This window comes from Equus asinus, chromosome 2, assembly GCF_041296235.1.
Source record: "Equus asinus isolate D_3611 breed Donkey chromosome 2, EquAss-T2T_v2, whole genome shotgun sequence".
NCBI lineage: Eukaryota > Metazoa > Chordata > Mammalia > Perissodactyla > Equidae > Equus > Equus asinus.
This window is the reverse complement of record NC_091791.1, coordinates 3,787,501-3,800,000: the sequence shown is the minus strand read 5'-3', so window position 1 is coordinate 3,800,000 and position 12,500 is coordinate 3,787,501. Positions and strand designations below refer to the sequence as shown.

The window sequence follows — 12,500 nt, the reverse complement described above, 5'->3', positions numbered from 1 at the left end:
GTGATGCTGCGACATGGGGGAACCTTGAAACATGATGCTGAGTGAAAGAAACCAGTCACAAAGGACCTCACACTGTAGGATTCCATTCCTATGAAGTGTTCGGGAGAGGCAAAGGCATAGAGACAGGAAGTAGGTTCGTCATTGCCTAGGGTAGGGGGAAGGGATGGGAGTGGGGGTGACTGCCAATGGATACAGGGTGCCCTCTTGTGTGATGAAAATGTTCTTGAATTAGATTAACGTCTGCACAACTTGGTAAATATACTAAAAACCACTTATCTGTATACTTTGAATGGAGGAATTTTATGCTGATTATAAATTTTTGTGAATTATATCTGAATAAAAACCAAAACGTTAAGTGTAAGTGACGTCTCCAGTCTGGATTAGAACGCACGTGCCAGCTGCTCCTGTACTGAGGGAGGCTCCTTTTGTGGTCGGAATGCTGTGATCCATAAAAGTGCTTCTGGGGTTCGTGACGAACGGACGCCCGCACGGGACAAACGAGACAGACCCCGCCATGGGAGGGACGCGCAGCGGACAGACTCCCAACATTCCTGCCCTTTTCCATCTCCATGGAGGCACTTTAACTCCCGGTCTTTCAGGATGAATAAAGAAGAAAAGGAACGTTCCAGGGCAGAGCCAAGATTCATGTGAATACTGGAATCTCCAACCATAGTCCTTGATTCTGGGTTATATCTAGTGTGAAAGAGTCCTGTGTTCACACAAGGGGTCCCGAAATCCCAAACTGTATTATCAGAAAGCCGCTGTGGCCTGGCCCAACCTCCCTTCCACCCTGGGTCCTGCCCACGCCCTGTCAGCCCTGCCGCTCAGCCCCGACATGCTCCCTCCCACTTCTCCATGCTTGGCACACACCCTCCCCTCTGCCTGGAAACCCCCACTCCCACCGCCAGGCATCCAGGGGTGCAGCCCCCCAGCCACCTCCACACCATCTCCCCAGGGGCTCTCTCTTGTATAAAATCCCACAGCGCCCCCACCGACCCCCTCCTCACAGGACTTAGCCCCTTTTATGGCTCTTCTATTAACTTCTTTTCTCCATCCTGTTTCGTTCCCGTAAGACTGAGTCAGCGGGACTGTGAACGTGGTTGTGCGTCAGACACTTGCCAAGGGCAGCTCAGAACCAGGCACCAGGCTGCCGGGGTGAAGACTTGGCTGCTTCCCCTGGCGAGGAACCCACTGCCGAGTGTCGCCCCAGCCCGAGCACCAAGGAGACCCAGACAGTTTCCCTCCTTCTCTGAACCTCCTGAGTGCCAGCTGAGCACCTGGCCCAGGTGGGCATCAGGTAAACTCTGAATGCTGACACCATGGGTAAATTCCAAGTCATGGTGACATATACATCAAGGTCACATCCTTCACACCGTGCTCACCTGAAAGACCGTTCTTGTCAGTCAGTATTTTCTGAGCAGAGAGAAAAGAAGTACCGTAGGTGGCTGTGGAGTGTTGGGCGGTGGGGAAGAGGGGCATGCGGATGACAAGTGGACACAGGGTTCCGCACGCGGCAGGTGTCCACCACTATGGCGCCACGACAAAGCTCCAGCAGCCTGGGCAGTGTGGTTGCCGTTGTGATGACAGAATGTTAGCGGGTGAGCTGCCCGCGGGCAGGAAGGCACATGAGGCTGCAGCCCCAACACCTCACACGTGTATCTCACTTTTGTGGTATTAAAACAAGTCACCTTTTGAAATAACCTCCATTTTAACTGACGACAGGCACACGAGGCACATTTACAGTCTTTAGGTTGGGATACGTTGTACGCAGCCTGATGCCAAGCATGTCGTGAAGCAGTCACATGTGCCACCCCCTGTCCTGAGGGCCCTCCAATCATAAAAACACTGGAGGAGACGCAACCCTCGGCTTGGGGCTTGTCTACCGGCCCGGTACCAACAAGCCCAAAAGCTTACGTAGGAGGTTTCCGTGTTAGGGACGTGTTCATTAGAAAAAACACCGAGCCGGTCTTCAACACCAGGGGTGAAAGTGATTATCGTGGCTAAAGCATCTGGCTGATCAGCAGGATAGCGCGGATGGATTCCTGAAACGGGGTGGGGGGGGGGGTGCCACAGGCCACCAGCCCCCCCTATCCTGGGGGCTGAGATAAGAAGGGCCAAGGGCATTCCAGGCACGGGCCTTCTCCTGGGAGGCAAGGGGTGAAAGATGGAGGAGAATCGGGCAGAATCCCCTGACATCCAACCGCATAGATGCCCCAACTCTCAGTCCTCAACAGCCATTGGACGCTCGCATTGGGAGCGGGCCTAGGCCCTGAGAAGCCTGCGGGTGATCCTACAGGGCTCGTTCTGTCAGCAATGGGATTTCCCATGTGGCAAACGTAAGGAAGGTCCATCCCACGAGTGCAGGGAGAGGGGGGCTTCTGGAAGGGAGAAGAGAAACAGTCACCCCCCACACCCCGGCTGCACCTTTAAGAAACTTCCTCCAAAGATGATTTACAGCAGTGGGTACCAAGATCTGCTCAGCCTATTTGTCTCAATGGGAGCTTCTGTATTTAAAATTTAACGCACTCCGTAATGAGTCTTACAGAGCATATGTGCCATACCACATGTACTCAGGTCCCTTGTGGAACCAACTTATTCCATATGCTCATTAGGAGCATTTGAAAACTCCTATTTTTTTGAGGGGGGGAGGAGGTGGGTGTAGCAAAAGTCCACATCACCAACTAAGAGCCTTCCATTTTGTTGTTGTTTTATTGAAAAACCATTCTAAGAAAGGCAAGGCAGCGTCACTCATTTTGCATTTTCTACAATGAATAAAAACGGCCCAAGTGATTCAAATGATAATGTTTTAAATGTACATTTTCTCAGGCTGCACTTTGGGATCCAAGCCTCAGCCCAGAGCAAATGTGTTCAGACACGTCCAAAAAACTTCCAAAAACTAAGGTTTCCCATGAGAGCACAAGCAGCCCTGAACTCCAGCGGGGTGTGTCCCAGCCCGCAGGGCAGGCGAGAGCAAGACGCGCTGCGGCGCTCACGGTCAACTTCCAGGCTGGGCTGTCAGCACCGAGCCACACGTCCAGCCAAGTGGACTGGGGGGGAGGGGGATGTCTGTGGCCTCCATGACTGTGTGTTTAGTCCTTGATTCCATTCTTCTAGGGCTACCAAGTGAGCTGCTTCTCCTCCTCTTTGACAGTGGAAGGACCACAGGCTTCCACTGAAGGGTCTCCATGGAAATGGTGGTTCAGGCACTTCCTGTGGTCTCTGCATCGTCAAACTTGTGGGAGTTTTCGCCAGAGTGGTCTGTGCGATTTTACTTTTACACCTTGTTACCTCTGCTTTATTCTGCACCTCGGTTGGTCATATTCAATGCGTTGTGCTATGAGACGGTCATCCATTGGTTTCCCCGCCATCCCGCACCGTCTCCCTGTGCCCTCCCCAGCTTGTTTTCAAGAGCGCGCATGCATCCCTACCAGCCAGAAACCTGCAATAAAAATCCCAAACGTGATTCTGTTCTATCCCATGACTCTGCTCCCTGTGGCTTCCCGGGGGGGTGGGAAGCAAGACCGGGGACCCCGCCCGTGCTGGGGGCGTAGCGGGGGGCTTAGCATGTAGAGGGCCAGGCCACTCTCCTCCGCCCATCCACCTGCCCACAATCGCTGAGTGAAACCCAGACGACCCTTTTGTCCTTTGGGGAAGATGAATGGCTGTCTCCTCTGGGCTACATTTTGTCAGGTTTGGTGCCGGAGAGTCAATACCTTCACCTTGACATGGAAACTTCGTGATTTATCAGTCGGTCTCTCCTCCCGGGTTAGCGTGGCCCCGGAAGGTGCAGCCAATTGGGGCACAGGGAGCAGACTTTGGTTACAGCCACTTGGAAAACAACCAAAGCCCCTCTGATGACAGACAAATGTGTCTTGTTAGCAACTGCCCAAAAGCGCTTGACTTGTACTAATAACACAAAGGCCATGCTGGTCACCGTGGGTCCAAAGACGAAGCACCCTGTCACCAGCCTGGTTGGGAAATTAGCAAATAATGTTCTTTTCCTTGATAAATGGGTGACAGCTCCCTCTCACCAATCATTTTTAACATTTTGATGCATGCCTATGATCCCACTGGAGGAGCAGAAAAGTTTACTGGCCCTCAATTTTCAGATGATGAATGGAACTCTCTAAATGTGCGATTTCTGTATGAGGTATAGTTCATTTTAAGCAATTCTAGTAAATGGGTGTCACTGATTAGGACAAATAGTCTACTTGTGCAATAGCACAAACGGTGTGTCTCATTCTCCTGGCCTCCTTCGAGACAGGAGAGGAAGGGGACAGCAGTGACCCCGGGAGCCCTCATAGCACCGCTCTTTTAGAAGGGTGCGTTACTGAACCCGCACTGCAGTGCCCACTTAGCATGCTGGCAGGTTAATTGATCGTTATTTGGCCCAGTGCTGTGTCACACAGCACAGAGGACACCAGGTGGGCGCCCTCCCTTCCCTTGTGGCCCTACAGAGTCCGCAAATGACCCCAAAGACGGCCAGTCAGTCTCCACTCCAAAGTCTGCACACCATCCCAGTCGATGGGAAAAATTCGCCCTCTGCCGCCAATATGTAAACGAATGACAAAAGCAAAGGTGGGGCTGGAGGAGAAATCGTGTGGTTGGAGTTATGCGTTACCTGGACAACTGCCCCAGCTCTCCAGTTCTGGACAGGTCTGGAGACGGCCGGAGTTGAAAATGCAGGTCCCTAAGCTATTCTCCCACATAACTAACCTCAGGTAAAGCAAAGGTGTCTACCCGCCAGGGGACCGAAGACTTCCACTGACACCTGCCAACTGGCGAGTTGGAACCAGTGAAAACGGCGTGGCTGTGGGAGTGCCCGCTGCACAGAGGAAAGGACAGGTAGCAACCGAGAGCCCTTGGCCTCACTGGGCAGGATGGCCGGGGGCACCCAGGAGTAACCGACTGAATTGGCTGGAAGCTTCCCCAAACTCAAGGACCCGTGATTAAAATATTTGTATCTCCACCGTGCCCACACACATGGTTAGAAATTTATAACTGCAATAACCAGGTGGGTTACATTTAAGGGAAGACATGAGCATTTCGTTTAGCATAGTAAAAATGGTATGATTTGTGGGAGGCAATTAGGAACCATTTGCTCTGTGGATACAAGTCATCTGTTTGAAGAGCGCTGGCCTGGGAGACAGCTGGTTGGTGCTGGCTGTGGTCGAAGGGCGCTATCGACTCTACATTGTGTCACCGTGCTGTTGACAGAATCACATCTGAATGCCACAAAAGATCTTTAAAACACTTCAGAAACGTGAGCGACTTTCAAGGGGCGAAGCGGAGTGAGTTAAATGCTGGAAGCCCGCCAGAGGATATGGTGGCCCCCAGCCAAGGAAACTGTCACCCCACGGGTGCCAGGACAGCACCTGTGGATGGGACTGTCTCTCCCTCGACATGTCACCCCTTTAAGGCATAATCTGACTTTTAAAAAAACCATAAATATTGTATCAGAGGGAACACAAACTATTAGCAATTACTGGTTGAGTAATGATTTCATAAGCTTGAAATTGAAAGCACGTCTTTGTGTGTGCAGAAAATAATCATTTTTAAGTTCCCAGCCAGCAAATGCTCTACAGACCAGAGACTGGCCCGTGCGTCCTGCGGTCAGCTCTGTCTGTGCGGCTCTGGCCCCGATGACCATAGACTGCCAATATCTTGTTTGGTAACTGGCTTTGGCCTGTGGCAGACGACATGTTGACTCCCGGTAATTTGTGATAATTTCTTTAATTGAGCAAAAGAAATCTCTACAATGAGGGTGGGTCAACCGAACATTCGGGTGCAAAAGGTCAACCATGAGAGCCCCATGAGCTGCACCCTGGCGCCCTGTGGAGCCACGGTACGAGTGAGGCCAACCCCAACCGCTCCAGCTCCTTTGTGTAACCGGAAACCAGTCTGCCAAACGGACACTTTAAGAAAACAGTAACACTCGGCTTTGTGCAAGAACGCTTCGTACCCGGAGACGTGTCTGTAAAAGCAGTTTTCACTCTAACGTAATTTCAATTAGAAGCACACAAATTCCAATCTGTCGTAATCCAAGAACAGTGCAATGCTTATATTCTAATTAAAACAATTTCTTTTATTGCTCTTAACAATTTGATGTGTTTCTACTGGTGAAATTATGAATGTGAAACTTCAACTCGCCCATACCGTGAGTTCCTCAGGTAGAACATTCCAGGACTATTTTAATTATTATTAAGCAAGCAAATGAGACGCTATTAGACAAATATTAAAACAAGCATTGCACTCAGTTATTAATTTGCACTATTCACTTTTAAATGCAACAAATATCTCATTAATTTAATTTTAGGTGCCCACCCGTTTATATTGCATTTTACAGTCTGGAAGGCAATTTACTATTAACTGGCAATTACATACAGGGTGATTGTTAATTCTGCTCCTAAGTGCTAGCCGCTTGAAAATTGTTCTCTCTCTCTAATTTCTGACCTTCTTACAACAGGGGTGAGGCACAGTGGGAATACCAAGGACCAGTATGGAAGAGCCGGACATGTCATTTGTGACTCATTCTTTTAATTCACCGTGCTAATCAACTGAACTGCCACTGCCTCCCAAGGTAATTGTGTCTTTATAGCAGTTGAAAGCAGCAGGCAAAAGGGCCTGGATGGATGGGCTTGGCCTGCCTCCCCTTCCAGGGCGGGGGCAGCAGAGAGTGCCCACGTCCACTCGGGGTTGACTAATCGGGTCTGGTTCTGAAAAATCTGGTGTTTCTCAGATCTCTGTAAACAGATCATTTAGGCCTCTGGCTTCTGGCAGGCGGGGCCCCTCCTCTGTGCACAGGTTCATTATCCTGAGGCCTGGCCGCCTCACGCCAGTGAGGTTCAATGTGAGGGTGTCCCGGCCGCCTCCCGGGCTGGGGGACACTGATGGGAGCCAGATGCCCAGGGGACGGCGCCCTCCCTGCAGGGGCCGCACGCCCACGTCCTGGCGTCCAGAAAGCCTGGCTCAGTTTTCAGGGGAGAGTGCTTCCCACTGATTGCTTCATTGTCCCCATCAATTTCAGGGCAATGCAAATCAGACAGAAGCTTCCAGGTCAGACAGGTTATGACCCCACCTTTCCTCTGCTCCCTGAGAGTGTAGGGTCCCGTATCCCTTACACGGCATTTGAAATGTATATTCCTGGCCATGATTGGGATGGGAGGCTGGCAATAAACAGGCCTCCTGCTAGGAAAGGCCAAGCTCACTGAATGGCTTCATTGAGATGCCCATTGGTGGGAGAACGCTTGATGGAGGAAATCCCCACAGCCTTGGGCAGCGGGACCCTGAACTTGTGGCTGGAGAAGCCCAATCAGCTTGGAGTGGACACAATGTCCACTGTGGAAATAGAAGACGGGTGTCTGGACAGCGAGTGGCAGCTGGAACTAACTCAGGTGTAACCAGTTCCCTTAGGGGGATGAGGCGGAACACCCTAGATGACCAGAGAAGAGATCTCTGGCCGAGGAAGGCATCCTGCCCAGCTGGGGGGCAACGGGCTTCAGAGAGAGCTGCCCCGACACCCACCCAACCCTCCACTGGCCCTGGAGCCGGGCGGGCAATGCTGCCCCTGCAAGCCTCCACCACGTGACACTGCTGGCCAGGGACAGGCTCCTCCCACCCTCGCTCATTTTCCAGAAGCACCTGTGTTTGTTTACAGTGCTCGGCCAGGGGCCTCTCTCTGCCCCGCTGGGGCCAGAACTCTCAGCAGTCAACAGGCAGGGGAGGAAAGGGGGAGACCAGGACCTTTCTGCTATCAATCTCTTCTCAGAAAAGAGTGGCCACTCCTCACAACAGCCTGCAGGGTTTCCCCCACAAAAGACCCATATGTGCAAAGATTTGATGTACGAAAGGATCCGCCGAGGGCCCCCCTAGGGAATTCACCAGGATGGGTAGACCGAGTCTGAGGTGGGAACAAGTGATTTCTTCATCACTTGCTGCACAGAGCAGGTGGGTCTTGCCACGTAGAGACGCACTCTCACTTCAGTGCCCTGAGCAACCCAGGACCCACGTGCCACGTGGCAGACACATGAGCCCACACATGCCACCTGCCTCATGAGCAGATAATAAACGTCCCCTCCTTTGAGGGACAGGGGACCCCGACAGAAGGTACACTTCAGTAACTGTCCACAGGAAGTACCACTCACTGAGCGCCCGCCGTGGGTCAGGCACAGCCCCTAAGTCATTCCTGACCCTCACGACAGCCACGAGGTGGGGCCGAGGAGAATGTAGGACTTGGTGGGGTCAGGAGGCAACACCAGGCAGAGGAGAGTGGGGGCCCCAGCTGCTTCAACAGCCTGAAGTTCACAGCCAGAAGCCTGAGACACATGGTCCCCTTGCCCACCGTTAACAGGAGAGGCGCGTGGAGCATGTCGATGCACTGACGCCACACGCAAAGACAGGCCTAGGGCAGAGGCACCGAGTGGGGCCCAGGGACCTGGCACCCATGGCCGCATGTTGCTTCAGAGCAGACACACTCATCTGTGAAAGTATGTATAACTACTTACAAGACGCCCCAAATTTTATAACCCCATTTTGCATGTCTTTATTTTTTTAATACATTGGGGGCCTCATAGACTGGAGGAGCCGCCTCTCTCTCTCTGGGTCTTACCAGGAGGCCAAGAGCTCGCGGACCCCAGAAGTAGGCCGTGACTTGCACCCGTCAGCTTCTCGCTATACCTACTTAGTTCTCTGGCAGTTCTGGTCTGTGGGGAGAATGTGCTGGTCCCACAGTGTGGGACACGTCCATCCCTCCCACCTTGACCATGGGGAGGGGTGCTGAGCACTAAGGGGCCAACAGAGGAGGCAGCCTCCCCACCTCAGGGACCCCAGGTGCTGCTGGCAGCCAGGCTGTGGAGGGTCTGGATGGGGACAATGGCCCTGGCTCTCTGTGAGGACCCAAGTCAGGCCTGTGAGACCAAGTAGCCCTGGGGTGATTCCAGGCCTACTGGGAGGCGAGTACCCGAAGAGTTTTAATTTTTTGTTTCACACTCATTCAGTCCTTCCTACAAAGGGAAGTGGGTGAGGAACCTCTGCTCCCTCTTCAAAGCCCTGAGTGGAAGGGACCTCGGATCTGCCATGTCACCTGCCTGCTGGCCAAAGAGAGGCCCACATCCCAGTGGGAGGCCAGACCTGCTCCAGGACGTCCTGACTGGTGACAGAGCGTCCTCGAAGCCTGCAGCCCCTGGCCCAAGCTCCCCCCGTGGACTCCCAGCCACCCTCACCACACGAGCACATCGAGGCCACGATTTTGCACGAATAAGTATCATCCCTTCACCCTCACAGGGTTTCAGCAGGTGCTGTCTGTCGTTAAAAACACTTCTCAAATATTACAGCTTTTGCAGTTGGCTAGGACTAGAAATCAGAAATGCAAACAGCCCTTAAGTTTACTTACAGCGTTTCTCAGTACGACCTAGAAGAAATCGTTTTAAACCAGGCGCCCGTGTGGGCCAAGCCTTGTGTGAGACAACCTTCAGATAACAAACGTGTCACTTCAGAGGCCACCGGTTCTGGTGACACAAGTTTGTCCAAGACCCTCGCAGAATATGGACCCCCTTAAAGTAGCAATCCTGTGCAGGGTGTGAGACCCCAGGCCTGGAGCAGAGGGACTGGGCTTAAATCGGTGGCCCCTCATTTACAGGGTGTGTGACCTCGGGCACACCACTTAATCTCTGAGCCTTAGCTTGTGCAAATGGACAAGAGTGACATCACGGGCAGCCTCCCAATGTGACAAGACGGGCACAGGCGCCCATCTGCACGAGCCGGGTTCGTGGGTGGCTGCTGTGATGGAAGCTGGGGGTGACTGTGGTGACCCCACCACCCTGCACTACAGGTGAGAAGGCAAAGGTCCACAGGTGGGAGGGAGGGGCCCGAGACCACAGGGCCCGTGTGGGCTGCACCTGTCCACGGCGTCACGGCATCACACGTCTCGGATGAGGACACAGAAACTGTGCCCTCAACTTAACCTACCCCGTGGCCAAGGGGGCCTTGCCCGTCCTGACCGCAGGGCCCCTCCCAGCAGCCCTAAGGGGCAACCACGGGCCTCTCGTGGGTGGGGGGGCATCTACCACTTCGCCATCAAAGTTGGAAATGTGAACTCACCGGTGTAGACGAACCGCCCAGGAGCACCTTTACAGAACTGCTTGGATTTGTAGGACAGGGTGACCTCAACGACTCCAGGAATGTGCCGCGGTGGGGTCTGGACTCGGATGGCGTGGGGAGTTATCAGCTACAAAAACCACACAGTGAACAGGCTTTCAGCAGCACTGGCGCGAGAGGCGGACACTTGCCAGTTGGACATAATTACCAAAATGAGCACAAATTGGGCCATCGTCTCGGAATGCTCCCTCCGAGCTGTCACCCAGGACTCAGGATCTACAGTGTTCTTTAAGAAAAATATCTGCAAATGATCCCGGGTTTTAGTTTGCAGGAAAGGCCACAGGGCATCATTCATATGAAAATTGCCACCATATGTCTCCTTCAACCTGCGTCTAGTAATTCTAGCACTAATTGTTCCAGTGTACTGAGGGACCTCCTACGGCAGGTCTGAAACCCCAGGGTTGGGCAGGGGGTGTGGGGGGTGGGAGGGGGGCGTTCTGTACCTGCCCACTGGAGAAGCCCCTGCCACAGGCGAACAGTCAGTTAAAAGGGGATTCTGTGACGGGTGCCTGGTGTCAACGCACTATTGACAGCTTGTCAAACCACTCATGAGAAAAGCTACAGTTGGAAGCTGACCGATTTCGCAGGCTTACCTCGCTCCACACCAACATAGTGCCGAACACAACTTGTAGACCGTCGAAGAAGTTGTCTCCGATTATGATCACGGTGGCGCCTCCTGTGGTCCAGCCTTCACTGGGACTGATGGCCTTGATGCACGGAGTGGCTGCTCACACAAGACAGAGAAGGCAGACCTCAGAGCCGCGTCCTGCGACGGTGGCCGCTCTGCCCACCTCGAGTCACGCCGGGCGCAGCCGGGCTGTTCCTCCAGGCGCCACGCAAAGGGCAATCGTAGATCAGCATGTTGATGTGTTTAAAGCAAACTATTAAATGTTTTATAAAGCAAAGGCCAAGCCACGGAATACTAGTGAGCAAGAAAAAAAATGGCTTGATATAGCAAATTATATGTCAGGGCAAATATGACTATTACAAATGATTAAGCATCGCGTGCATGTGGCATGTCGATTTATCTGCTTTGCTGTACAGATCTAAGCAGAGTCAATCAAAAGGTTGTTGAGGGAGATGGAAGAGCAAATGCCTTGCATTTCGATTCCTCATAAGCAGCTAATTGGGTTGGGTTTTTTCATCCGCGAACTTTGCCTTTTGGTTCAAAACTTCATTTTCCTCTGTCACTCCACAATTACTACTTTTCACTTTTCATCAGGAAAAAAAAATCAAAAGCACTATATTAATACTTTTGTCAAAGGTACACATTTTACATCTAATATTGTTTGTCGACAGGAATCCCCGAGCCGCTGGCCTGACCTCCCTTTGTCTCGGGAGCCCTCACATTTGCATGAGTTATTACAATGGCGCTGCGGCCTGGCCTGCCGCGGAGCGGAGCGGCCCTGCTGGGGGAGGGGAGACAGACAGGGAGGGAGGCGCAGGGGGAAGAGGGGCCGGGGAGGCCACCGCTCAGGGAGGCAGGCAGGAGGTTCAGCCTGGCGCTCCCAGCAGCCTCTTGCAGACATGGGGCTGAAGGCTGCGGCCTCATGGAGGCCGGCTTTGTTCTGGCCTTTGATCAGCCCTCTTCTACGTGGTGTTGGCAGACTCTCCTACCTCCTTTGACGGACTTCTGTAGGCAGACCCCATGCAAAGGAGGGGCTCCTTAGACACGCGCTGCACAGTACCACTAAGGCGCTCTGGGCACCCGCTCTCCCGCCCACAGGGCCTTCTCTGCCAGGGCTGGATTACCAACCGCAGGGCCCTGGGCCCACACTCTACCTTTTTACCTTTGGCATTCAAACGACAACGGCACTCGGCCTGTGTGATGGGTGGCTATACGGCCCCTAAGATCTGCAAGGTCTCCTGGCTAATGTTGTCCAGACACAATTGCACCCCAGATAGTAAGAGGGCCAGGTCTTAGTTTTCCATCGAGACAGAGGAGCAAGCCCCCACGCTTGCTTGGGTGTTGTCCCTTCCTCCTGGCTTCACGGGGTGGGGGTGTACAGATGAGCTGTAGATGGAGCACCTGGACCCCAGGCCTGAGGGGCACCCTCTCTGTTTTGGTGTTCTTCCATCGCTCACAACAACCTCTGTGGATATTTGTCCAAAAAGTAGTAACTAAGCTTGGTAAACAAGAAGTGGCTTAACCCAGACTCGCCCGTTCCCCACTTCCTGGCTTCGCTCCCTCATGGCTGTGTGCACAGACGAGAGCCCTCCAAAGGACATCCTGGGACCTTATTAGGCTGTTCATCTTATTTGAGCCCCCGTGTAGATTGGCTTCAGATAAATCATCTTTTTAGACTCTGGGTCAGATCTGGTTGCACGTCTTCATAAGCAGGGAG

The 12,500-nt window shown here is 52.9% G+C and overlaps 1 protein-coding gene across 14 annotated transcripts in view; it reads right to left on the bottom strand.

Annotated features, from left to right (window-relative positions):
• Positions 1–12,500, bottom strand: part of EBF3 (EBF transcription factor 3) — a 129,011-nt gene that overhangs the window by 20,980 nt on the left and 95,531 nt on the right. For all 14 annotated transcript variants that reach the window (XM_014846395.3, XM_014846396.3, XM_014846405.3 and 11 more), the window contains 2 exons: positions 10,749–10,879; positions 10,099–10,225 (listed from right to left, as the gene is read on the bottom strand). In XM_014846395.3, coding sequence (XP_014701881.1) covers positions 10,099–10,225; positions 10,749–10,879 — 258 coding nt within the window. The remainder of the gene's footprint in view (positions 1–10,098; positions 10,226–10,748; positions 10,880–12,500) is intronic.